The sequence below is a fragment of the Lepisosteus oculatus genome, chromosome 11 (genome assembly GCF_040954835.1).
Source record: "Lepisosteus oculatus isolate fLepOcu1 chromosome 11, fLepOcu1.hap2, whole genome shotgun sequence".
Lineage (NCBI taxonomy): Eukaryota > Metazoa > Chordata > Actinopteri > Semionotiformes > Lepisosteidae > Lepisosteus > Lepisosteus oculatus.
Window position 1 is genome coordinate 22,277,666 of NC_090706.1, and position 27,094 is coordinate 22,304,759.

The 27,094-nt window shown below is 41.6% G+C and overlaps 1 protein-coding gene across 2 annotated transcripts in view; it reads right to left on the reverse strand.

The window, feature by feature from the left end:
* Positions 1 to 27,094, reverse strand: part of LOC102687760 (polymeric immunoglobulin receptor-like) — a 38,659-nt gene continuing 11,565 nt past the window's right edge. The window contains exons 4-9 of one of the 2 annotated variants that reach the window (XM_015349536.2): positions 20,388 to 20,735; positions 18,371 to 18,492; positions 5,634 to 5,785; positions 4,151 to 4,304; positions 3,869 to 4,013; positions 1 to 347 (exon numbers count right to left, since the gene is read on the reverse strand). In XM_015349536.2, coding sequence (XP_015205022.1) covers positions 304 to 347; positions 3,869 to 4,013; positions 4,151 to 4,304; positions 5,634 to 5,785; positions 18,371 to 18,492; positions 20,388 to 20,735 — 965 coding nt within the window. In that variant the 3' untranslated portion in view covers positions 1 to 303. Of the gene's footprint in view, positions 348 to 3,868; positions 4,014 to 4,150; positions 4,305 to 5,633; positions 5,786 to 18,361; positions 18,493 to 20,387; positions 20,736 to 27,094 lie in introns of both variants that reach the window. The other variant, XM_015349535.2, reaches the window with a different exon arrangement.

Sequence of the window (27,094 nt, forward strand, 5' to 3'; positions counted from 1 at the left end):
TTATTATGTTTTGAAAAGCCATTTTTATTGTTATAGTTTTTATAACATTTTTGAAATACAGAATGTATTGCTTTGATTTCTAAAAGAAGCTTATATATTTATATTGTTACACAGATTATTAAAAAAAAAGCTTTCAATGGTTAACTTTGCTTTTTTACTCAAAGTGCAGTAAAAGTGCACTTTTTCACCTCAGTCATCCAGACAGATTTCCATGTTTTTCACTACAACTTATACACTATAAATGCATGTATATGGTAGTTTGGTGACTTAAGTTCCAAGGTCCAGTGGTTCTTCTTTATTGCATCAGCACAATTTGATATTTTCTTGAGAGGGTAACTCAGAAGCTCCTATAAGAAAAAAAATACTTTGAAACATTCTTAGAATCATCATAATATAGTGAATGCTACGTGGTACAGTATATTTATACCACTACATGGACCAAATTCAGGCTGTCTCAACCACCTGCCATTCATTAACCTTGATTAGCATTGTATTAATGCCCTGCAGCACCAATGCTCAGTTATTGAGTTGTTTTCAGCCACACTATATCCTGATCTGAGAGTTATTGTTTTCTACTCCCATCCTGCTTACTGGTCTTGTACAGTCCCTCTCTTGCTTCCCATCTTTGCTGCTGGCAGTCTTGTTTAAGTCCACTTCAATTTCCCTTTATCTACCAGAACAGCTCCAGCTGTCTATGCCTGTTCTTTCCTGCAATTTTGGAACCTTCCATCAGTCCCTATTTCTGTACTGCATCAACCTCTTTGTACTTTGTGTTCCACTATACAATAAACTAGGCAAAACCATGCATATGAATCCCCCAGGCCCTTCGAATCCCACCAGCCTTTTTCCATTTAGCCATGATGTAACAAAGATGCTATCCAGAAAGAATATGAGTTGGTGATTTCTAGCTGTTAACCATTACTGTATTTACTATGACTATTCTCTACCCCAAAAAAGATGCATGAATTTGCAACAAAGTATATTACTAAGGCATAAGATGTACAAAACACAAAACATTAATACCTGTTTATGTTGTTAACATAGTGAACACTGGTGAATGCAATGCATAGACACAAAGAAGACAATTTTTTAGGTGGTCTTCATTATGCAGCTGCCATATGAAAGCAATTACAGAGGAGAGCTGTTTTAAAAAAACATGAACTTGATGATATAGTAAGAAGTTGTATTTTTTGGGAAATAATCACCACACATATACATCTAACCAGAGGTGTCATGTTAACTTTTTCTAATTATACAGTTCATAACGTAGCACTGTTAATAACTTTATAAGTATGCCATGTGTGATTTTATCAAAACATTATTTACAATGACCAGACTTTGATTAGTACTTTGTTTCAGTACTTTAATGTTGCTTGAGAACAGGTGGATCTCTGACTTGATCACAGATTCAGTCCTGGGTCATGACACTATCCAACTGTGAGCCAGGGTTACCCAAGCATTGGTACACAATTGACTGAGAGCTGGTACAGAGTTAATCACGATTCTTTTCTTAATGACAAAATGACCCCTGTGGCCTCTAATGTGTTTGCAGGCATGTGTTGCTATTTATGAAAATGTCTCTCTCCTCCAATCAGATCTGAACCTTCAGTATGATGCTACTGTATTATACTACACCTGCAAGTCCGTGATGTGTTATAAGCTAAATAGTTCATATATATTTCAGAATATTCCTTGGCTCAGAGTAGAGCCAAGGATGGAGATAGTTCAAAACCTACCTCACCCTGTTGCTGAAACCAATACTCTAGTTTCTTTCAAGAAACATTTGGATGAGATTCTTGAATCAATTAGTTGTTACCTTATAACTATATAATTATGCTACAGATGCAGCCATTCAAAGTGCGCGGTACACACATGTATCGGAGGTAATTGGCTACGGTGTCGCGCATTGTGACGCAGAATGAAGCGCGGTACCGCAGTGTGTGATTAGTTGACCGACAGGGGCACTTCTGGTGTCTTCTGTTGTAGAAAGATTTACAGTAAACGCCTTACTGTGCCCGTTGTAGTGTTGAATATTTATATGGAATTTTACCACTGAAGGGAAATCTTAGTACCGGAGCATAAAAAGAATAGGAGCATACTGCAACGCGTGTGAAGGCCATAAACGATATTAATTTTGGAACTTAAACATACAGTATATGCCTGGTCTCGGTACTTTAAAGAAAACATACACACCAGTATTCCATTGCTCCCTAAACATTTTAAGCATCGAAGTCTTTAACTAACATGATACTGGAGTCAACAAGCATACTTTTAGAATTTGATTAAAAGGGAATATAATATGGAATCGTGTATCTAAAGAAATTAATAACAATATAATTATATTCATGTTGCAAAAAAACTGCAACGGACATAAAAACTCCCTTGCTTTTAACAGAGCGTTCCATAATTCCTAACTACGAAAATGATTTAAACTGCGACACTTATCATTCAACCAGAGCTCGAAATATCACAAGGATCCTCTAGGGCACAGCAAAGACTGTATTAAAAGAATCTTGTATCTCAAGAAATTAATAAGATATAATTATATTCGTGTACTGCGAAAGGGCTGTGTAGGGCTGTTTCACCTCTGTCTTCATGTGACTATTCAAAAGCCATTTAGCAAAGAGGGGATGAGAAGAGTGACAAACTAGTATACAGTACATTCAGATCTTTTTTTCCGAACTGGGGAAAATCTGATCATGTTTCTCTATAACAATAATAAAAAACATTGCCACACCCGGACTGTTAAACCAACGCATTAGCACATCAAAGCCCATTGAGGAGCCGGACGCAATAACTGTTTTGTCCCTTGATTTACTGATCTGCATTAATTACAGAAATCGAGTTCCTGCTGTTTGCAGATGACCTGGTCCTGCTGTCGCCCACAGAACAGAGGCTGCCACAGAACCTGGCGCTGCTGGAGCAGCACTGTCAGACCTGAGCGCTGACAGTCAATCTGGACAAGACCAGAGTTATGGTTTTCCAGAAAAAAAGCCAGACCCCCATTTGTCTTCCTGAGATCGTCAGATTATGAACGAATAAAAGCATCTTATTAAAAACGCGTTTGCGTTTGTCTGGGTATTTACTTTATAATCTGTGGTTTACATCTACTGTATTGTTTTGAGATGCCACTTTTAAAGGTGATATGTAAAATAAAGTTTTTGGTCACTGATGGTCACTGAAGGAAAGTGGAAAATGGAAAACAGTGATATGACACTGTTCCAGGCAATATAGACTGATTGTTGAACTGCTAGAGAAGAGCTTCAGAGGGGAAAGTACTGTGAGACTGTCACTGTACACTGAACACTGTGTTTAAACTCCTACAATGCTTTGTTCAAAAGCCTGAGAAATGAGATGAAAATTGCTCGTAAATAGTTAAGGCTGGAAGTGTGGAGTTAATGAACCATGTTGTATGTAAACAACCTCAGTATGTAACAAACCATTTGAAAGTTATTTGGATTTCAAACTTGCTTTGTTAAACATTGAGGAAAATGGAAATAAACAGAAACAAAAAGGACCTGGGGGCCAGGGTGCTCTTGCTCCTGAGGAAGGACCACAAAGAACTCCAAATAGACAAGGAAGGAAAGATGGACAAAGAGCTCAAGATTTTAAATGTCTGAGTAGACAGAGAGAACATAGATGTAGTTGAAGACCTGGAGCCTTGAGCCGGTTGAGATAGATTTTTTTAAAATTAACTATATATGGTGAACTATTTTCTTTTGATGTGATATGTATAGCAACTTCCAATATTAAGGTAGAAAATGTTAAATATGATACTAAATTAGATGTTCATGAAAGCTGTATTAATTGTATGACCAGGATGAACATTGTATACAGGATGACAATCTAGGGAGTGTTTATGACTTACCTTTAATGCCTGTGATCCTTTGTACAAGCACTGGCACAAAACAGTCCAAAGCCCCATAGTGCCCAGCCTTAAAAACGTGCTTGGCATCTGAAGCAATATCATTCAGCTCTGCTGCAGTTTTAGGGTTATTGAACTCACTTCCCACCTGAATATCAAATTTGATTGCAAAAATAGAAATGTTACTTGCTAGAAGATTACATTCCAAAGTGTTAATAAAGGAAAAAAACATAGTAGTGATACAATTCTAGTTGTCCATACATATTTATTACCATAAGAACCTACCCCTATAGCAAAGCGGGTAATATTTCTTATTTTCGGTGAGCTCAAAACATCTTTGAGATTCATGGGGTCCAGTAATATCCGTCCATCCGTCAACACAGTCATAATCTTGTTGGCATCCTTTTTTGATCCATTTTCAGCAACAAAAACATGTTCCCTGTCAAATATAAAGCTTCCAATGTAAGTTCCTATTATATATTTTTCACTACACAGTGTCATTTAAGATTATATGTGTTTATTCATATAACACTATCCAATGCTGAATTATTACTGACTTATAACCTGCACTCTGATTAACCCACTTTTGGCCACCTAGCATTGGTACACCTTTGTTTTTGCAAGGTATTATACTGTTGCTGATATATTCTGTTTGTAATTTATTGTTCTTACCTGCTTTATTATGTTTTTATTGTTTTCATATGTATTGTTTTCATGCAAATTCACCTGGATATGGAAGTGTCTAAAAAATTGATAACAGTACTGATAATCTTAATGGGGATTGTATGTGGCAGTTAGCAATTCTTTCCAACAGCTCCTGGGATAGCATTCCACATGCTTTCTGTGTGGAATTTGCTCATTCTCCCTTTTTTATAGACTTTTATATTTTTTAGTGGGGGTTCCTACCTTCCAAATTCAAGTTGCTGTATTAGTTAGTGCCTTTTGATTCTGTGTATGCATGTGAGTATCCTGTAGTGATGGACGTCCTGTTCATAAAATAATTTTGCAGCCTATACTCTCTCTCATCCTAGCGTTAATCCCATATCAGGAGGGTCCGCTTGTCAGCACGCCCGTCTCCATTTGATGGTTTGAACCAAATCTTTGAGCTGACATTGCCATTAAATGCGACCGAGAATACTCCAACCGGTGCAACGCTCCGCCTGCCGTCGGAGTGGGGGGGGGAACAAAGTAATGTAGCCAATTCATAGAGGGGGATTATTAGGAGGCATAGGAAATTTGGTCAGGACGCCAGGGTTACACCCCTACTCTTTTCGAGAAACACCCTGGGATTTTTAGTGACCACAGAGAGTCAGGACCTCGGTTTTACGTTTCATCCGAAAGACGCCGCTTGTTTACAGTATAGTGTCCCCATCACTATTCTGGGGCATTAGGACCCACATGGACCACAGGTTAAGTGCCCCCTGCTGGCCTCACTAACAACTCTTCCAGCAGCAACCTTAGTTTTTCTCAGGAGGTCTCCCATCCAGGTACTGACCAGGCTTACACCTGCTTAGCTTCAGTGGGCTGCCAATTTTAAGTTGCAGGGTGACATGGCTGCTGGCTATTTTGCAGCCTATACTGCCAAGATGAATTCTATGTTGCTGCATTTCAACCTTGGAATAAGCACTTTCCTTACAATGGATACATTTTGGAGAAAAATCCCTCTAACCTACCATTATAATCATAACATGTATTTCAAAATGGTTGCTAACTTTTAGTCTAAAAAAATAATGCAATGAAATATTGTATATTGATATACTGTACTTACAGAACATAATGAATGGCAGAAGCGGTTCTTGTAGACTTGTATATCTGAGTTATGTTCTTAACTTTATTTACAGCAGTTGCAGGAGGGTCATTTTCATTGAGGGAAAGTTCTGTCCTTATATCACTTCCATACTGTACAACTGCAAATCTGCACTATTAAATAAATGAACAAAAGGAAGATATCTTCATCACAAAAATGTTTTAGAATACAATAGTTTGTTCATGTGCTTTTAATTTGTGTGTATGTGGTTTAATGTGCCTCGAGAATCTAAACCAGTGCCTAATTTAGAATGCTACTAGTTCTCAATTTAATGAAACTATATAAACTTCTTACATGAATAAATGTGTGTAATAGTTTTAATTAAATTAATGATTACACATATTGTTATTTTCTGAAACAGATCTACCACATACATTGAGAATAACCTGTAAATAGAGACAATAATATTTTGCACCATATTTTTTATATTTTTAATTATATTAAACATTATTAATATTATTAATATAAATTATTAATATTAAATATTAATAATTTATATTAAATTATTAATATTTTTTCCTTCACCATATGCAGTCCATTAAATGTTGCCACACAAATGTTTTCTGGCAAAATCAAATTATTATTGACATCTGAGGCCTCATAACTCTGTTACTCTAAGTATTACAGATGACTACAGTTTAACTTAAAGCTGTCGATGCAGTCATACAGTTTCAAATACCTTGTCTGAAGCATGCTTCTTTTTTATGCTTTACCTTTGCAAGGGAAAGGTTAGGATATCTTGTTGATATAATGCTGAGCTCGGCTTTCTGACAAAGTGTTTTAAAAAGACTCAGGTCTGGCCTCAAGTCAAAACTTAGACTAGGTAGAAACTCAGAAAGTCTGCTTGCCCTTGGTTGTAGCTGCAACATTGAACATCTCATTGATAGGCACTGGTGTCAACAAAAGTCTACCTGTATTATTCAATTGATCAAGTAAAATTACATTTGGAAGAACTCTTCATAAAGCCTCTCTTCCTGCATAGAAAGTCTTAGGGAGTCATGAGTCATGAGGTGTAGTAATTTTTCCCACCAGATAGGTTCCTCATTGTGGATAGTCCTAGTCCTTTCAGTGAGTTATTGACAGTGATCTTTATTCAAAATTCCATATCTGTCTCTCTCTTGGAATGGTAAATGAAGAGAAATTCAACCTAATTTATGATGTCCTGGTATGTGTCAGAATCCCATCACATCCTATTTAGCAGAGGCGTGTTTGACTAACAGTCCTAAGAAAATGATTTACAGGCACTATGCTGTGTGAGGCTTATTTTCAGTTCAAGGCAACATAAAGATGATTATTAAAACCTTTCTGGCAAAATCCACTTTTCCAGCTTTTGTTCTCCTGTGCTATTTAATCTTTGCTGTCTACCCCGTCTTTCTTACACCTGAAGATGGCTCCACAGCTGAAACGTTGTGTTTCCTTTCTTTTCTTCAGAATGGAATAAACCCGTTACCTGTTCCTTTGCAGCTGTAGTGGCAATGCTTGTTAATAAGACAGAATTAAGCGTTGGTATGCTTTCCTAAATGAGGCCCCATCTCACCCTCCATCTCTGTGGTGCAGCCACAGAGAAAGTATTCATGCAGGCTGATTTAAGATGTTTTCTTTTGATAAGGAACAGCTCCCAGACGGGGATGCACTTAGCTAAGCCTGGCTATCATGATCAATGGTCATCCATTGGCGCCTATCTGTCTAGGGAGTGCCGAATGGACATCTGGACTGCATTCTTAAGTGTCAAGAGTAAGTGACTTATATCTCACCTTGATCAACCAATCAGGGACTGGCAGGGCATGGTAATACCACATGGGTCTCCAATGCCCGCCAAACTCTCAACCTATCAGCACACGTCTGTGTCTTGGTCAAAAAGGGAGCGCAAGCTCAGATTGGCACTCTCCTTGGCCATTTTCGCGCATCCTCAGAGACAATCACGTGACAACTGCTGTTGTCTGCAAAGGGACTTGGACTTTGTTCTAATCGCGAGGCCGAGGATCCCGTACGTACTCAGAATTCTACCAACGTGAATGCTCCGCTTGATCAACGGCAGCCTACAGTTGGACCCTCGTCGTCAACCTGAATAGCTTATTCAGAAGCAGCGCTGGGCCGGGAACGAACCAGCTTCTTCCCAGGCAAAAGAGTGACTTGTGAGGACTCACGGTCACACTCTCTGCATAGAGACTTTCTACTAGCCAGCCGGACTGCTGGTAGATCCCCTCGGAGCAACAACTGCCCTGCGCGCCGCAGTTAGATTCCTCCGCCCGTCCTACACCAAGCTGCACCTCGACTGGTTGGCCGGTAGCCAGAGGAGGCCGGGACAACGCCCATTGGACAACTGCTGGAACAGAGGCTGTCAGCTGGTTTGGTGTTCGTGCTGGGAAATTCCAAATCCATACACAGTGGATAAGTAAACCCCATGTTCTACATTGCGTCTCGAGAATTCAATTGTACCTCAACACAAGTTGTTATCAATTTAATTCATGGGTAATGTATTTACTTCCGAGTTTAGAGTAACAGTGGGTAATTACACTGATTAGCGATTTGGTAACCGAACGATATATATTGACATATATTCTCTGTTGTGTATCTCTTTGTGTTTGCATCTCTTCGAGATTATATACCTTGTATATTGATAACCCTCACAGTAAGGTCTGTATATGTTATCCAGGCAGGTATATATCCAGGCAGAGTAGTATATGTTTGGTGCACAATTTATATTAATAAATGTATCTCGTGTATTGAACCCGTGTGTGTGCGTTGTTAGTTGTTCTGACGATTGATTTTCTAAAAGCCACAACGAACAACCTCGTGATTACTGCTAAAATTAATAATTGTCTCAGTAAACCCATCAAACCTCTACATTTAATGGCGTCCCTGGGTGGGCGAGTTTAGAATGAAATGAGAATCAATCGTACAGAATAACTGATGTTGCTGTGAGTTCAAGTTCAGCACAGCACCGTGGCTTCTATACGCGAATATAGAATATAGAATATAAATACAGAATATAGAATATAGAATATAGAATATAGAATATAGAATACAGAGGTGTGCTAATAACTGCGTAAAGAAATCCCCCAGTTTTCTAGCGTTTAGTGTAACGTGTGCTGATTGGAAATCCATCTGCTCGGGTGTTTAGATTCCATACTGTATTTTGGTAAAAGGAAAAAAAAAAGTAATACTCTTTTCTGACGTAATGACAATGGCTGCTAAAATGTCTGAAGTGGAGTCGCTTATAAGTACTATTTCTAGCGACGACAATCCTGGTTACTGGAGCAGTATCGAAAAGTTGAACTTTGATGATATTGAGAAGCTGCAAGTAGATTTAGTAGCTAAGGTAGCGAACCAGCTTGACACAGGAGGGTCTGTGAACGCAGTTCAGGTCCTATCTAGTTTCGCCTTAAATCTAGCTAAACAGCTGGAACTGTCTTTGTCCGAGCTGACAAAGTTTCAAAAGCTTCAGGGAAAGCTAGAAAGATATAAGGCGGAGCGAGTTCTTGGATATAATCAAAGAAAAGAGAGTGAAAAATGAGGAAAGTGAAGACAGACTCAGGGAAGTTTTAGGTAAATTAGATGACCTGTCTGCTAGAGAAACTGCGGCTGAGGTAGCTAGGAGAGACCTGGAAGCGAGCTTGAAAGAAAAAGAAAAAGAAATTGAGAGTTTAAATGAGCTTAGCCAGGAAAGGAAAAAGGAGTTAGATGCTTTTGTACTGGAAGCAAAACAGGCTAGATCCCACTTGCATGCCAGCCCACCTAGCAGCCCGGAGCACTCACCCAGCGCCCAGTTTCTCCCGGCCAGGGTCTGTGGTCGGATCGGCATGGGGGAGATCGCCAAGTCCTGCGCGAGACGCAAGGGCGATTCAATTCAGGCATAGACCCCCTGCTCCTGATCACGGCCGTCTCCCCACCCGCGGAGAAGCCATAAAAATTAACCTCCACTCCCTGAGGCAGTTAGCCAAAGATGTAGAAAGGTTTGACCCGTCAGTGTCAGGGAATAATGTGGAGACCTACATCGATGAGCTGAGATATACTTTGCAGTTTATGCCCGAAGCGTCCGAACAGGAAAAGGCTATGTCAGTAAGGAAAACTACCAGCCGAGCGGTCCACGAGTGGATGTCTAGACAAGGACCGGAGGTCTGTAATAACTTTGAGGAGCTGTGTCAGGCAATGATCGGAGAATTTTCGGCTTTTATCGATCCCATATCTGCCGTGGCCGCTGCGCACCATATTAAGCATGAAAAAGCTGAAGCCCCTCACGACTATTATGAAGAATGAAGAGGGTTGCGAAGAGAATGTGAATTTCAAAGGTTTATTCATTGCTAATCTGCATCTCTCAGTCAGGAAAATGATTGTGATGCACACTGATGCAAAAGTGATGAAAATGGCTGATATTAGAAGGTTGGCTCAAAAAGCCTGGGGAGCTGAAGTCTCTGCTTCCTCAGAGCGAAAAACCTGCTAAGACGGCCATGTTCGCCACTAAAGCCAGCAGGGCTGATGACTCGCCTCAGCTCAAGGGAGCTGAGCCCGCTAAGCCCCGGCACAAAATAGGCAGGCAGGACCGCACTAAGCGTCAGAGCCGCCGTGAGCGCTACGGGAAAGGCAAGGGCTCAGGCGGCGCCTATCATATCGAAGGGAGTCGACTGCAGCCCACTTGGCCAGGCTTGAACAAGCCCTGCTTGAGAGATCAGGACAGGGTAAACCTTCCGCACCGAATGCCGGAAGTGTGAATGAGCTTAGGGGGACCACACCCCTTCTCACTGGAGGAGGCGGGGATCCGTCCCAAGCCCCTCCCTCAGTCTATCTGATTGGGTGGGAGGGTTCCTGCCTGGAAGAAGGCTGTGACTCTGAGTTGGGCGCTGACCCCGCCCCTGAAGTCAAAGAAAAGGCAGGCTTCCAACAATTCTTAGGGAATCTCAGCCAGAAAGGCAAAGCAAGGCGTATTTATATCAAGGTTTCTCTTGAAAACGTCTTAGATAGAGAAGCACTGATTGACACTGGGGCTGAAATTAGTTTGATGTCAGCTGATCTACTCAGCGAGCTCAAACGAGTAGCAAAAGGAAAGGGCATCAGACTTAAGGTAGAACCGTGTAAGATAGATATTTCCAGCTATACCCAGGATCATGCCAGGATCACACACCAAGTGTGGGTGGCACTTAGGTTCGGGCCAATGAACGTGGTTCATCCTGTTTACATCTCTAGGTTTAAAACAGAGCCACTACTCATTGACCAAGACCTGCTTGACAGGCTGGAGCCTCTGGTGGACTGCCAGCATGGAAAATTGTGGGCTCAGGTCAAAAACCCTAAGCCTGTCACACAGCAAAAAGGGGGGTTCAGTGGTTATGCTGTGCTCACACAGTGCCCACTGAACACTATAACTGAGTTGGAGGTTCCTCCTGGTTCCTCTGGACGAGAAATAAATGTCTTTTCTTGCTTTCCAAAACTACAGGGAAGTCCTGCCCAGGCCAACACTCCCACGGTCTCCCAACTACAGGAGCAGTGCTCTGAGCAGCTGCTTGACCCGCCAGGTAAAGTACACCCCTTTTTCATCCCTGAAGAAAAGTGGATCTCCCTGTCCGGTAATGAATGGGAGTCCTTTCTGTGCATCCTGGCACCTCAGGGAGACCAGGACTACCACCCCATGGTGGTGGGAGGGGTCCAGGTGGCAGAAGTGCAGGTTGATGATGTAATTCTTAGCCTCAGATCTGAGAAGTCCATAATCAGTGAAGGTCTGTTCGAGGACCTGTCGCGAAGCCGTCAGGTGACCCTGGTGACGCAGTCACAGGTTCTGTGGTGGGCACCCCCACCTCATAGGTCCATTTGGAGCAAAGGAAGCTGTGTAGCTTCCATCTCCATCAGAAAAAAGAAGTTTGCTCACTACTTCCAGGTAGCACCTCAGCTGACCCATTCGGTCTGTATTGGTGCAGACCTGTTGGTTCGACTGGGCGCCCAGCTGGACACAGTAAACAGTGTGCTGTGGACACGGGTGAACCCAGATGTCCACTCTCTAAGCGGCAACCCCGAGAACATTCGGTCATGTCAGACGATTCCCCAGGCCTGCCAGGTAGTAAACGAATCGGACCTGATCGTTCCTGCGTCAACAGCAGGGTTTCCGGTACACCTCCTAAAGAGGGGACAGAGAATGGACGCTGAGATGGTTTTCTTCCAACCATGAGCTCAGTTTATCAGACTGAACCTAGCAGTCTGTGGTACCCCCAGACTGGAACGGAATGGCCGAGCCACCTGCCTGTTGGTGCAGAACATAGCAAAACAAGATGTCAAAATCCCTGCTCGCACTGACATGGGACTGGTAATTGACAATGGTTTCTATGATTTCGAACTGGCCATCCCAGTACTGGGGCAGCTCCCTGGTCCCTTGGCCAGGGAGGGGGAAACCGAGCAGGTGTACTACACCTACCCCCGGCGGATGATTGCAATTATGCCAATAGAGGGATTTTGCAACCAGGAGGTGTGCAGGGTGGACCTTAGCGATAAGGATGAGATGGTTGTGTACACAGTACATGCAGGTGTTCCGACGGACCACTCAGCCAAGAGTGCGACCCAGGATACCGCCATGCCGTCAAAAGCGGGGTTCCTAGAGCAGGTACAGGAACAGGTTGGTAAGGCAGATGCCCTGGAAACGGAAAGCCAGCGTCAGCAGCTGCATCAGATCTTCCAGGATTTCCAGGAAGTGTTTGCACGGGACGCCTATGACTGCGGGGTGATGGATTTTGCACACAGTGCGCATTCCCAACTTATGTCAGCATTCCCCTCACGGCATACAAGTCCATAAAGCAGACATTGGATGCTCTACTAAACCGTCAGATCATAAGGGAGTGTAACTCCACTTATATCTCCCCACTGTGGCCGGTGCTGAAACCCAATGGTAAGTGGCTTCTGACCATTGACTACTGGCAGCTGAATAAACAGGTTCCTTTGTCACAATGGCCAATGATCTACCTAGATCAGGAGTTAGCCAAGGTGACAACAGCGAAATATTTCGCCACAGTGGATGTGGCCAATGGGTTCTAGACCCTTAAGGTAGAACCGACAGACCAGTACAAACTGGCCTTTTCCTTTGGAAACAGGCAGTTCACCTGGAATCGATGCCCCTTTGGGTATTCCAACTCCCCAGCGGAGTTCAACATATTTCTGCACAAAGCCATGAGTGATGCAGCCACCAGGGGCAACCTGGTCTATGTGGACGATATTCTGATGCGGAGTCAGACCTGGGAAGAACACATGGCCGAGATCAGGCATGTGTTGACCCAGCTCTCCCGTGCAGGGGCCAATCTGTCCCTGGCTAAGGGACAGTGGTGTAGGACCCAAGTGGAGTACGTGGGACTATTGGTTGGAGCCCAAGGCATACAGCCACAGTCCAGCAGAGTCCAAGCTATCCAGAATATTAAGTCGCCCACTAACCAGTTTGAACTGCGCAGCTTTCTGGGAGTATGTAATTATTCCCGGCAGTTCATTGAGGATTACGCTGAAATAGCAAGGCCCCTCCACAAGCTGTTGCAGAAAGACGTGCCCTTTGAGTGGGGGCCTTCCCCAGAGCAGGCTGTGATGGAGCTGAAGCGCAGTCAGGAATATGATCAAGAGCGAAGGGTGGTGGCGTATGCCAGTCGAGCCCTGAGCCCAGTGGAGCAAAAGATCATCATTGAAACCTGCCACCAACCTGTGTCATTCCTGCATAGCCAGAGACTGAAAGCGGGCAGGGTGTCAAATAGCAGGATTGTGGCATGGATGATGGCCCTACAAGGCTATGAGATAGAGGTACGTTATGCACAGAGCAAGAAAATGTACCTAGGACAGGCCTGGCTTTGGGCCAAGTGTGTGACGGCTGTGACACTGACATGGAAGCTCCAGAAACTATTCCCACTGCTGAGCTACCAAACAATCATCGGTAGTACGATGAGAATGTGGGCCAGGGCTTACCCATGGCCTATGTTGACAGTTGCTCTTTTCGCCGCGAACAGCAGGTGCTAGCAGGGGTAGGAGTAGTCTGGCAAGACAATACTCCCTGTGGGCCGACCCGCTATAAGCTAGGACCAAAGACTAGTCAGTATGCAGAAGTAGCTGGGGTGCTGATCACCCTCCAGCAGGCCCTGACACATGGCCTTAAACAGTTTGTCATCTGTAGTGACTCGAACTACGCTCGACATAGCTTCGTGTCCCATCTTCCGTATTGGAAGGGTAACAGCATGAAAAATGCCCGGGGCAAGGAAGTAAAGAACAAAGAGTTGTTCCTGGCCAGTGACAAGCTCACTACCAAGGCTGGAATGATTGCATATCTCCTACCACCTTCAATCCTCGGGCCAGGCAGAAAGGTCAAACGAATCGGTGGTTAGTATACTCAAAAAGTTTGTCTCCACCAGCAGTAGGGACTGGGACATTTAGCTGCCCCTGGTTCTGATGGCCATCCGAGCTACGCCCCATTGCTCTACGGGGGTCCCACCTTTTGAGATGATGACAGGTCGGAAGATGACTCTTCCCCTACACTGTCTTTATGGGGTGGAGGACCTGAGCAAGACAGGGGCTGCTACGGCCCATCAGTATGTGTCAGACCTGCGAGCACATCTGCAGGCAACCTTTGCTTTTGCCCAGAACAATCTGGGAAGGAGTGCAGAGGGTAGGAAAGCATACTATGACCGAAAGGCAGTTAACCAGGAACTCCAAGTAGGAGACAAGGTCCTGTACTTCCAATTTGCCAAACCCACAGGGGTGGCCTGGAAGTTCTTACCCAGTTGGACAGGACCCCACGAGATTGTCGATAAGGTATCACCGGTAGCTTATCGAATTCAGATTGAAAAAGGAAGGCAATCTCTGATCTACAAGTGGGTGCATCGCAACCACCTCTGGTTGTATCGCCCACCTCAAATGGCGCCGGAGGACACAGAATAGGGTTAAAAGTCCAAACCCGATCAAAGAGGGGGGTGCCCCTTTGTAGCTGCAGGTAGTTAGGTACTGTAGTGTAGGTCCTGCTAGGAAAATCTATTCAAAATTATAGTGGAACTGTACCATGTGCCTCATCTGTGCTCCAGAATGGGAATCCTAAAACTGCCACGGCTGGTCCTGACAGTACTGTGGATCGCCTCGACACAGCCCCTTGAAGTTGTGGAACCCGGTCCTCCTACCGGCATAGTCCTGCAGGATGCTCCCGGATTGTTGTTAACAAATTGCAGAACATATACTCAGCGAGTGTATGTACGGCTGGACCCACATGATGTGTTTCGGAAGCACATCAACATGAACAGTAGGGTGTCCTATCATGGTAAGCAGTGGGCTGGGGATACTATATGGCATGCCCAGCTAGACATGACATGCTCCGCCAGCTGAGGAAGGCAACAGTCACCCAGGAGGAGATGACAGGCCTCAGCCGCCCCAAAAGGTTCTTGGGGGGTCTGATTGCTGCGGCCTCCGCCGTGGGTTTGCTATTTTCAGCTGGTCTGTTTGCTGTTAACACTGTCACCCTGACCACCCTGAGAAGGCAGGTGTCTGGGTTACGTAAGGAAATGCCAGAAATTTATGACAGGCTGTATCAACAGCAGCAGTGGCTGGAAAGCCTAGGAAAACCTTACAGGGCACAATTTTGGCAGTAAACCTTCATGCAGCAATGTTAAATAACACCCTCCACACCGTGGGCAGGATTGTTGACGTGTTACAGTGGGACTATGCTTATGTGCAACAGGTCAGAATGCTGATGCAGGATCTGCTTAGGGAGCTTAGTGCCACGGTAACTAGCCTAGCCATGGGACAGATTTCAACCTACTTGGTTCCACTGTCCTTAGTAGAAGAAGTACTGAGGACAACCACTTCCGAGATGGTGCAGCCATTGCAAGTACATCTTGCATACAGTCTAGGCAGTGCCATTCCCATACATGTTAACCCCGAAGCCAAGGAAATAAGTTTCCTGTTGAACCTTCCCATCGTGAGTAGCAAGGATATCTATAGACTCAAGTCTATATCGAACGTTGGCTTCTGGAGGGGGGACATGCATGTGAAGTTGACCACCCCACCGCTCGTAGCTTACCAGGAGGATGATCCGAATTTGTACCTTGTTCCAAACCTGGAACTGTGTATATCAACCAAGGATATCCACTGGGTATGCCCAAGTAACCCAATTCTTAGGGACACAACTCAGAGGTTGTGTGGTATCAGAAAGGGGGCTGCCACTGAAAAGTGTAAAGCCACAGTGACGAGCAAAAGTGAGGTTAATGAACCCCAGGATGAGCAGGTGGGAAAGAAATGGCTGGTCAGCACTCCACAGTTAACTGTTACAATAACCTATGACAGACATGATACAGCTACCGAAGTGCAGCTACCCAACCAAACAGTTTTTCTACAAGTTCCTGAAGGAGCTATAGTGCATCTCAACGATTTAGCGCAATATCACCTGGAGTCAGAACTGTATGAAACAGAACTCGAGATTGTGGATGCTTTCAGAGGACACAGCTTTGACTTGGATGAGAGAATCCAAGTCTTGAGGGCGTACAGTAAGTCGAATTTGTTCTCAACGACACAAACTTAAAAACTACGCTGGTAGGTCCCAAGCACAGTCATTGTGGATCCTCTGGGGCGCTGGGAACAGTAAACGTGGTCATCTTGACACTGCTGCTGGGTAGCTGGATCATGGCTGGGGTAATGTGTTGGATGTTGTTCTCTTGTATCAAAGCCTTGCTGGGTAGTTTGAATGAGACAAAGGGAGCAATGGTGTATCACCGAAATCAGGTAACCACTCCCAAATATCTGCCTGCTGCAGAGCTATCCGATACTGATAGTGAACGGCCGGAAGTTTAAGGTCTAGGGCTAATGATGATGCCCGATGCCTCATTTCTATGTACCTTATAACTGAGAGCAGGTATACGCAATGTTCTTTCCAACAAAATTTCCTGTACAAATTCCCGAGAGGTAATGTGAATATTGGGTGGTAAAATCCACCGTGGTACAACAAACATCACTTAACTGTTTTTGTTTTGAAGGCAACAACGCCTCAGGACTTCATGACCTTCAAAAAGGGGGGATATGTAGCGGCAATGCTTGTTAATAAGACAGAATTAAGCGTTGGTATGCTTTCCTAAATGAGGCCCCATCTCACCCTCCATCTCTGTGGTGCAGCCACAGAGAAAGTATTCATGCAGGCTGATTTAAGATGTTTTCTTTTGATAAGGAACAGCTCCCAGATGGGGATGCACTTAGCTAAGCCTGGCTATCACGATCAATGGTCATCCATTGGCACCTATCTGTCTAGGGAGTGCCGAATGGACATCTGGACTGCATTCTTAAGTGTCAAGAGTATGTGACTTATATCTCACCTTGATCAACCAATCAGGGACTGGCAGGGCATGGTAATACCACATGGGTCTCCAATGCCCGCCAAACTCTCAACCAATCAGCACATGTCTGTGTCTTGGTCGAAAAGGGAGGGCAAGCTCAGATTGGGGCTCTCCTTGGCCATTTTCGCGCATCCTCAGAGACAATCACGTGACAACTGCTGTTGTCTGCAAAGGGACTTGGACTTTGTTCTAAGCGCGAGGCCAAGGATCCAGTACGTACTCAGAATTCTACCAATGTGAATGCTCCGGTTGATCAACGGCAGCCTACAGTTGGACCCTCGTCGACAACCTGAATAGCTTATTCAGAAGCAGTGATGGACCGGGAATGATCCAGCTTCTTCCCAGGCAAAAGAGTGACTTGTGAGGACTCGCGGTCACACTCTGTGCATAGAGACTTTCTACTAGCCAGCCGGACTGCTGGTAGATCCCCTCGGAGCAACGACTGCCCTGCGCGCCGCAGTTAGATTCCTCCGCCCGTCCTACACCGAGCTGCACCTCGACTGGTTGGCTGGTAGCCAGAGGATGCAGGGACAACGCCCATTGGACAACTGCTGGAACAGAGGCTGCAACAGAGCCTGTCAGCTGGTTTGGTGTTCGTGCCGGGAAATTCCAAATCCATACACATTGAATAAGTAAACCCCATGTTCTACATTGCGTCTCGAGAATTCAGTTGTACCTCAACATAAGTTGTTATCAATTTAATTCATTGGTAATGTATTTACTTCCGAGATTAGAGTAACAGTGGGTAATAACACTGATTAGCGATTTGGTAACCGAACGATATATATTGACATATATTCTCTGTTGTCTATCTCTTTGTGTTTGCATCTCTTCGAGATTATATACCTTGTATATTGATAACCCTCACAGTAAGGTCTGCCGCTCGTATCCAGGCAGACTAGTATATGTTTGGTGCACAATTTATATTAATAAATGTATCTCGTGTATTGAACCCGTGTGTGTGCGTTGTTAGTTGTTCTGACGATTGATTTTCTAAAAGCCACAATGAACAACCTCGTGATTACTGCTACAATTATTAATTGTCTCAGTAAACCCATCAAACCTCTACACAGCCTATGCATGCTGACGCAGCTACCTACTTGAACTACTGAAATTTTAGTTTGGAATTTTTTTTGTTGTTTTGCAATATTATCAAATTAAATAGCAAGATAAATCTGGACTTCAAGGGTAAATACCTCTCACATGAAGTGATTGTACTTCCAAGGGCATAGTGACAACAAAAATATTAAATATACTGTAACTCTTTACATTTCATTCCTAAGATGACTAATGAGAAAATCTTCACTTTTGCACCCCAAGAACGATCTTTATACTGTAGATATTGAAATATTGATATTTTTAACTACTTACAATACTTACATCTGAGCAGTTTCTCCAAGTCTTTTGCATCACATTGCTAATGAAATTTTTTGCCTTTACAAAGTCTTCGTGGGAAATGCTTCCAGAACCATCCAGAAGAAAGACAAATTCCGTCCCTGCAGCTGTAAGAAAAATTCTCTTGTCACTCAAGTTTCAATTACTTTCACTCAGAATTTCTGTTTGTGCCAAGGTCATATATACAGTAGCACAGCAAAACAATCAATCAATCAAGGTTTATTTTTCAATGCACGACAATACAGCATACAACGGTGGCTGTCGGCAATGAAATGCTTTAACAAGCTTAACAGATCACTTTTCTTTATATACAATTCAAGAGACATTTGTACAAAGCACTATGAAACAATTGCTTTGAAAAATTAAATATTAAATATAACATTTTAGATAGGGGTGCACCAGTTTTGAGGAGTTTCAGAAAAAAAATGGGTCACACACACAAGTGATTCAGATGTTAGAAGCTGCAATACACCAAAGAAAGGTAGTAGCATTCATAACTTGTGAATGCACCAGGTATGCTACTAATGTAGTAAGTATCCCAATTTGCAGGCTGTCCAGCAGAACAGGTGGTGAGGCTAGTCAACTCTTTAACCTGGCTCATTAAGGACCTTCATGTTTATATGAGAGCTAAGAGCTAAACTGATGTAGTAATGAAGGCCTTAAGAGAAAAGCAGGAAGTCTTGAAAAAAAAATTCAGGGCTCACTGTGCAAGTTCACTTTATATCTCCACCCGAAAGACAAGAGTTCTAGTGTGTGCATAAGAAAGGTAAATCTACGTGTACATGGAATGTCATTATCATTTTTTTTTTCATGTGACTATGTCTTTCAATAGTGGTGATCTTTGTAATAGTCATCAATTATTGTGAAACTTTTTACCCTTTAATTTATCCCAGTCTTAGTTTGGTTGAGAATTTAGTAAGGACTCTGACCAGACATTTCCCTGGTGACCTTGAAAGTTTGTACCTGGAGTAATTAATGTATGATGTTCCCAAGCCACACTCAAGGATTGTCTATGGCAGAAATATAGATTTAGACTAGGTTGAACTGATTTTAAATTAGGTTGTTCGAGTAAAGTACTGACAAAGTACATATGCATTTATGTTGTTTGCAAGGCTTAAATATAAAAAGGATATTATTATGGCTATTTTTTTAAATACTGAAGAAGTCTGAAATGTCCTGAAATAATGTTTAATCATTAAAACCTACTGTATGCACCACATAAGATCTTCCGGTTCTTGTATGAGCTGCTGCTGCCCTCAGTCGCCTGACCATTTGGGGGAAGACAATTAACCAGGTGAGTATTTAAGAGTCAGGAAGTAGATGCTTCTTGAGTCAGTCAGTAAGTGAGAGATATCTGTCATCTGTCATAGAGGGCACAGCTGAATTCATGCAAAACTACTAGAGAGAGGAGAAGGACTGACCAGGAACACTGGAAATCTCAATCTGTTGACAAAGAAACAATGAGCATTTGAATTGTCATAGGTTTGTGATAAGTCAAAAGAAGAGCTTTGGAGTGGTTTAGGGTTAGGGTTATGAAACCCCAGGGAGAGACTAAAGTTGGCTTAAAAAGTCTTAAAGACTGATTTTTGTTCATAAAGAGTCCCTGGGAGAGGCTAATGTTTTGAAGTTGGTAAACCACAGCTGCATAGTGGATACTTATGCAGTGAATAAGTTACTTAGCAGCTCAGGGAAGAGCTTACAGCCTTACTTACCATACGTCTGTGTGTCTGTCCATGTACCCACAATATCTTTTTAATATGATTTTGTTACTCACTCTGGGGCATCTCATTATTTCTAAGTACAATTAATTGAAATTGAACCTTTCTGGATGGTGTGCCTTGTAAGATGCACAAAAATCTCTCTTGCTAAGTGATTATGTGAAATCCAATAAAGCTGGAAAACTAAGTCAATATAAATGTTGGAAAATATGATAATGTGTAAAAATTATTTAGATTTTTAAAATTTTACTTACATTCAAGACTTTAGCAATTTAATCACATACCTTCTTTAACCTGAAGGTCCACCTCACTGTATTCATCACGTACAATAATTCTTTTCACTCCACAGTAGTATTTCCCAGCGTCCTCCAGAGTTAGTCCTGTGATAGTCACAGTGAAGACTCTTGCGGAAGTGTCATCATACAGAGAGAATCTCCCCTCTGTAACACGAGCCTTGTGCTCTTCAGTTTTGATGAGATCAACACACTTGGTAGTAAAAAGTTTATTTTCCTCTTTGCAGAAATACTTCTTGTTTGTTTCATATCCCTTAGAGTATATGCAGCTGATGCTAACAGTTCCACCTTGTTTTCCTGTCACTGTGAGCTTCTCTGCCGACTTCACAGAACCCAGAGCTGTTAAACAAACACATGCCAGGTTATGAAAAAATGGCCACACAACTGCCCGCAAGCAAAAAGTATAAAAGTGATATAAACCAACTTTCCAATACAATCACTTAGCTCTACTTCTAAAAAGAACCAATGATAGTTTATTATGTGAGGCAAAGGATGCAATGCTTCTATTTGATTCAAAGATATGAATATTCAAAGAAATCTAATATGAAAAGGGTAAAATGTAGCCAGCAACCATATCACCCTGGAGCTCACAATTGGCAACCCACTGAAGCTAAGGATGTGTGAGCCTGGCCAGCACCTGGATGGGAGACCTCCTGGGAAAGTTAAGGCGGCTGCTGAAAGTGATGTTAGTGGAGACAGTAGTGGAGGCTAACCCTTTGGTCTGTTGGGTCCCAATGCCCCATTATAATGATGGGACACTAAAAAGGTGCCGTCCTTCAGATGAAACGTTAAACCAATGTCCTGACTCTCTGTGGTCATTAAAAATCCCAGGGTGTTTCTTGAAAAGAGTGGGGCGTCAACCTGGAATCCTGGCCAAATTTCCCATGGGCCTTTATCAATCATGGCCTCCTCATAATCTCCATCTATGAATTGGCTTCATCACTCTCCTCCCCACTGATAGCTAATGTGTGGTGAGCGTACTGGCACACTATGGCTGCTGTTGCATCATCCAGGTGGATGCTGCACATTGGTAGTGGTGGTGGAGGGGAGTCTCCATTACCTGTAAAGTGTTTTGAGTGGAATGTCCAGAAAAGTTATATATAAGTGTAAGTTATTATTATTAATGTAATAATGTAAATAAATGTAATAATGGGACAAAATATGTAATGTATTTTCGGCGAGACTAACGTAATGAGGAAATGGCAGCCCAGCCATGAGGAGAATGCTGCCAAATCCCCCCTCTCCACCCCACTATTGCAGGGAGTGAGCTAGGGAGTTGCTGCAATGGTGTTTGATTTATTTAGGCATATATTTTCACTTAGAATTAAGCATTACTAAAGATTCTTAATAATCTTTCTGTGCCTTGACCAAGCAACATGGGACTCATGTATAAAAGCAGAGGAATGCAGCAAAGAACAGTTTTCCCAAGATGTCCACAGGCCAGGACATTGTCTTCTAAACAATCTAAGGACATATACAGATGTGCCGATGGGCTTCAGTGATTCTTTAGTCTGTTTTTCCCCAAATCCAAGCACAATCCAACAATAAGGAACTTGTAGGGTATATATAGGTGGACTAGTCCACATCTTTGATTTTGCACCTTAAATCTACCATTTGGTGATCACTTCACCATCACTTGGTAGTCTTGGACTTAAACTTTTCTCCAAGTCACTAGGCCGAGAATGAGTCAGAAAAGTACAGAATTCTCCCCATACTATTTTTTCTAAAAATTAAGAAATCTTGTGTTCATGAACCCATTGTTATTTTCACCCGATCAACGAAATAAGACAGTTGGGCTCTTTCTTTGTGCTGACATCCTGAATATTCAAGCATATTCAGTATCAAGCTATAGCTGGGACAAACTGATTTCTTCAACCCATCTACCTTGCAGTTGGACCCAAGAATAAAACTACATACAGGTTTTTAAAGACCAAAGTTCATGAAGGCGCTTACTTTAGGCAAAGCTGTCCTCTGCAGAGCTAGGCAATGCTCTTTTTTCTACTCTCTTCTCTATGGGACACTCCCTGCACAAAAAAGTAGCTACCAAATTGGACCATAGACCAACACAGCCAGCTCTGGGAAGTTTAAACTCTTCAATGACATTTGGCCAACTGATCTTTGAGTATAAAAGTTTTTTTTCACATTCTGATTCTCAAGAACTAAACTGTTATTCTTAACATGGGTTTGATAGTTCACAACAGTACATGTATATTTACTTGTATCTGATAATATTAATGTGATGAAATTATATGAGACTGATAAAACCTACACGTTAAATCTATATTTGTTAACACTGAAGTTATCAACTCTTCTACTTTTAAGCCCTAAGTGAACTTCTTGTTTTATCACAGCAGATTATTTCACTAATAAATATATTATTTTAAGTTTGTTGTTCTTTATACATGTTTTGGTATTATGTCAATAAATTGTGTATTTTATATTTAGAATCTGTTAATTTGACTGTAAATTATTGTGTAATAGGTTTATTCCATGCTGAAAAGAGAAGAAAGAAAACACAATGTTTCGGCCGTGGAGCCTGCTCAAACCTGAAGAAGTGTTATGTTTTCTTTCTTCTCTTCTCTATTACTTGTTCCTTTGCAGGTAAGCCAAGGATTGCGAGAAGGAAGACCTGGATGTGAGATTTATATAGATAGGCAAGCGGATATATGCAAGATTAGTTCCTCATGAACTCTTTTAAGCGCTTAATGCAAAAATCAGGTCTTCAACAATAAGATATACTGCAATATACTACAATACTTCTGGATTAGAAGATTAGGAAGAGAAGAATTTCCTACTTCCTCCAGTCTGCTGTCTACACATACAACATACAAACTGCATGCCCCACCCCCTTCCCCTCTAATGAGTGAAGTCTGTCTTGACTTTGTTGTTTAAGTGTGTGAGAAAACAAGAAATGTAATCTTTGTACACTTGTATGTTTCTTATAAGAATTATAATTCAGACTAAGAAACATAATTTTACTTATAATTTATGAGAATTACAGTTTTGTTTTTATTACAATAAAAATAAATCTCATATTAACTTTGACAGCATTGCTTGTCCCTGACCCTTATGAATCTATATTGTTAATTGCAATTGAATAGCAACATCTAATATGAGTGTACACAAGAGGCAACAAGTGAACATATTATTTTAACGTTTTTTGGGCCAAATTTCCCATGCCTCCTAATAATCCCCCTCTATGAATTGGCTACATTACTTTGTTTTTCTCCCCCCCTCACTCCAAAGGCAGGCGGAGTTATTTTAACGTGCATTTTATTACCACATTAAAAGTGTTTTCTTTCATAAATGATTTACACCCCTTCTCTTTTAGAGAAACACCCTGGGATCTTTAATGACCGCAGAGAGTCAGGACCTCGGTTTTACGTCTCATCCGAAGGACGGCGCTTATTTACAGTATAGTGTAAATAATAGTATAAAAGTATGGTGTCCCCGTTGCTATACTGGGGCATTAGGGGCCACCTGGACCGCAGGGTGAGCACCCACTGCTGGCCTCACTAACACCTCTTCCAGCAGCAACCTTAGTTTTTCCCAGGAGGTCTCTCATCCAGGTACTGACCAGGCTCACACCTGCTTAGCTTCAGTGGATTGCCATTTGTGAGTTGCAGGGTGATATGGCTGCTGGCGAAATGCAGTCAAGCACTAGTGTGACATAATGACCTTACCATTGTAGGGTTACCTTAATTGGATCATGGCAGCTCTGAATCATTTGAAGACTCTAATCTGGTTTGTGAATTTTCCATAACACCCTGTAGCAGAAGTTGATGCTTTACAGAAGCAATCTCTCATTTGGTCTCTCCTAATTTGTTACATACAGTATTGTTAAGAATTCTGCATTATGTCTTATTTTTCGTGTTGTGGCATCACTCCTTGACATTCACACCTGAAGAAGGTTCCACGGCTGAAAAGTTGTGTTTTCTTTCTTCCTTTTTTTCAGCATGGAATAAACCTATTACTTGTTCCATTGCTGTATTAATATATTATTATATTATGAATGCTATAATTATGCAACCACTATTTATGTTAAATTGAATATATTTATAGCCACGTGATTTTTTTAAAAACTAAAGTAATTTTTAAGAAAAATATTTTAATGTGACAGAAAATACTTCAAAAGTTAAGAATGATTCTTGACAAAATCTGTTACAATTTTTAATCAAAATAGTTACTCCTATGTCCTAATTAGGAGTCTTTTTTATTTTTATCTTGTGGCACCGGGATTTGTGCAGCCTAAAACCCATGTATTATCTTTCAAATGCACCTTTTGAAATGACTGGATAGTTAATGCCTCCAAATCGCTTTCTCATTCTGTCTGAGGGGTGGGGGATGAGGCTGAAGCCCATGTCCCCAGAACTCAATATCCACCATAGGTTTAATAGGTTATAAATGTAAGTGAATATTTTACGTACTGTGATATATAAAATGAATAAAAACGTCAATATAGTATTAGATTGTTTTGTGTTACATTCTGTAATTTGCCTTATGCTAAGGTGCATTAATTACCAGGAGACTTAGATGCTGACAGGAAGACACCCTTAGGGTTTTATGGGAATTGGAATTATTAAACTAAAGCAGCATAGGTGTCTATAGGGAATGTGTAATGAAGAAAGGGGGTGAAAAGAAAAGCCTTTCTTAAAAAAGGCCAAAAGTATAAAAAACTAAAATTTAGATTTAAAATTTTATCATTAAAGAATTTGAAAATATACATAGTGGCTTTAATTTTGTATTAAAAATAAAATACTATATATACACATAAAAAACAGAAATTGTGATTTTTGTTTAGGGCTGTCTTTAAATTCCCTTGCTTTTTCCGAGCATCCAGGAGACTGTTGTTCTTGAGGTTCATTCATGTTATTACTTTATTAATTATATTATTTTAATATTTGAAACGTTTTTTGTGCATAAAATTAACAGTAAATGTAGTTTATATATTATTTTATTATTAGAAAAGCTATTATTATTAAAATGATTACTTGGATTTTGACCGGTATCAAACCCTATCGCGTGATAGTGCAGAATTCTACCACTGAGATGCCAATGCGTCATTCTGATTTGTGTTTCATTTTCCATTCCAACATATGTAATTAAATGAGCACATCAATACTCTCAAAATAACCACAAGAAATGAACGATTAAAAGACGTTGATGAAGAAAATGTTTATGAAGTAGGAGGAATATTATTGTGTACCTTATTTTTTTAAGCTACTGCTACCTTCTACTAATGTATATTATTTTTTTATTCATAAATTAATAGCATTAATGACATTCAGATACATTATTATACTTTTTATTTTTATTTTAAGCTACCACAATTTGTATTTACTTAATTCCATATTGTTTACAGCAGTAATGACAGAATTATTCATAGAAAGGGTTAAAAAATAATAGAATTTTGTAAAGTATATAAACTTTATCTAGTTAGAGCAAGTACATCAAAACTTCTAAATTAACCATGGTAGGTGTGCTGAGTTAAATCATTTGATACAAAAACTGTTTATGAAGAAGGTGGAATAATATTAAGTGTTGCTGTGCATACCTAAATGAGGCTCCCATCTCTCTTCCTCATCTCTGTGGTGCAGCCACAGAGAAGCTATTCATGTGATTTCTGATTTAAAGTGTTTTCTTACTGATATGGAACCATCCCAGGATGGAGATGTGTCCATTACTCATGATAAATGCAACCATTTTGATGCCTCATTGTCTAGTAAACTTTAAGCTCAACTGGTTTATGTTTTTAGGGTTATAGGTCATTGATACTCATCCCTCACCTTGGCAAACCAATCAGGAACCTGCGGGGCATGTGGGTCTCAAATGCCTGCCAAACTCTCAACTAATCATCGCCCATCTTTGTACTAGTTAAAAGACACTGCAGCGCTCAGAACTGTGTTTCTCCAGCCATTCTCGTGCACCCTTAGAGACAATCACATGACTGCCAGTGTTGTCATGGATGGATGGATTAATACCCTCATTCATTTATTTCCTTTTTTAAAATTTTATAATCCACAAGTATTTAACAACTACAGGCCTGTCTCAAATATCCAATTTCTATCTAAAATTCTTGAGAGAATAGTTCAATCGTATCTGGACTCAAATAATATACTTGAGATATTCCAGTCTGGTTTCCGCCCCGGCCACAGCACAGAAACTGCATTAACAACAGTCGTAAATTATATTCTGTTAGCCAATGACGCAGGTGTCGCGCCCCACACTGTCCCTCACAAATGCCGTTACATTCCCAAACCCACTGGTTCACAATCCCATTCCTAATTGAACCCATTACATTCCCACATGGACCAGATTCCACAAACTCTCACTCCCAGACCAATTATCCAACCTCGTCCCTTTCCCTTCAGTATTTAAAGTTCCCTCACACACCAATCCCATGCTCACTATTGATAAGCCTTCTGTAGAATTCTCTTGTGCGTGTTTCTAAGCCTTCTGACTGATCTCCTGGTACCAAAATTTGCTCCTGCCTTTTGACCACGCCTTTTGGATTTCATTTTTGAATTGTCTTTTAGATTTCCCTGGTTACCGGACTCATTGCCTCCCTAATTGACCAAGCCCCTGGATTACATCTTTTGGATTGTCCCTGTGCTACTCCGCATTCTGCTAAATTCACAATTACGCAAAAGGATCCTCCTATTCCACCGATTGGTTCCCTGACAGCAGGGAATGCAACA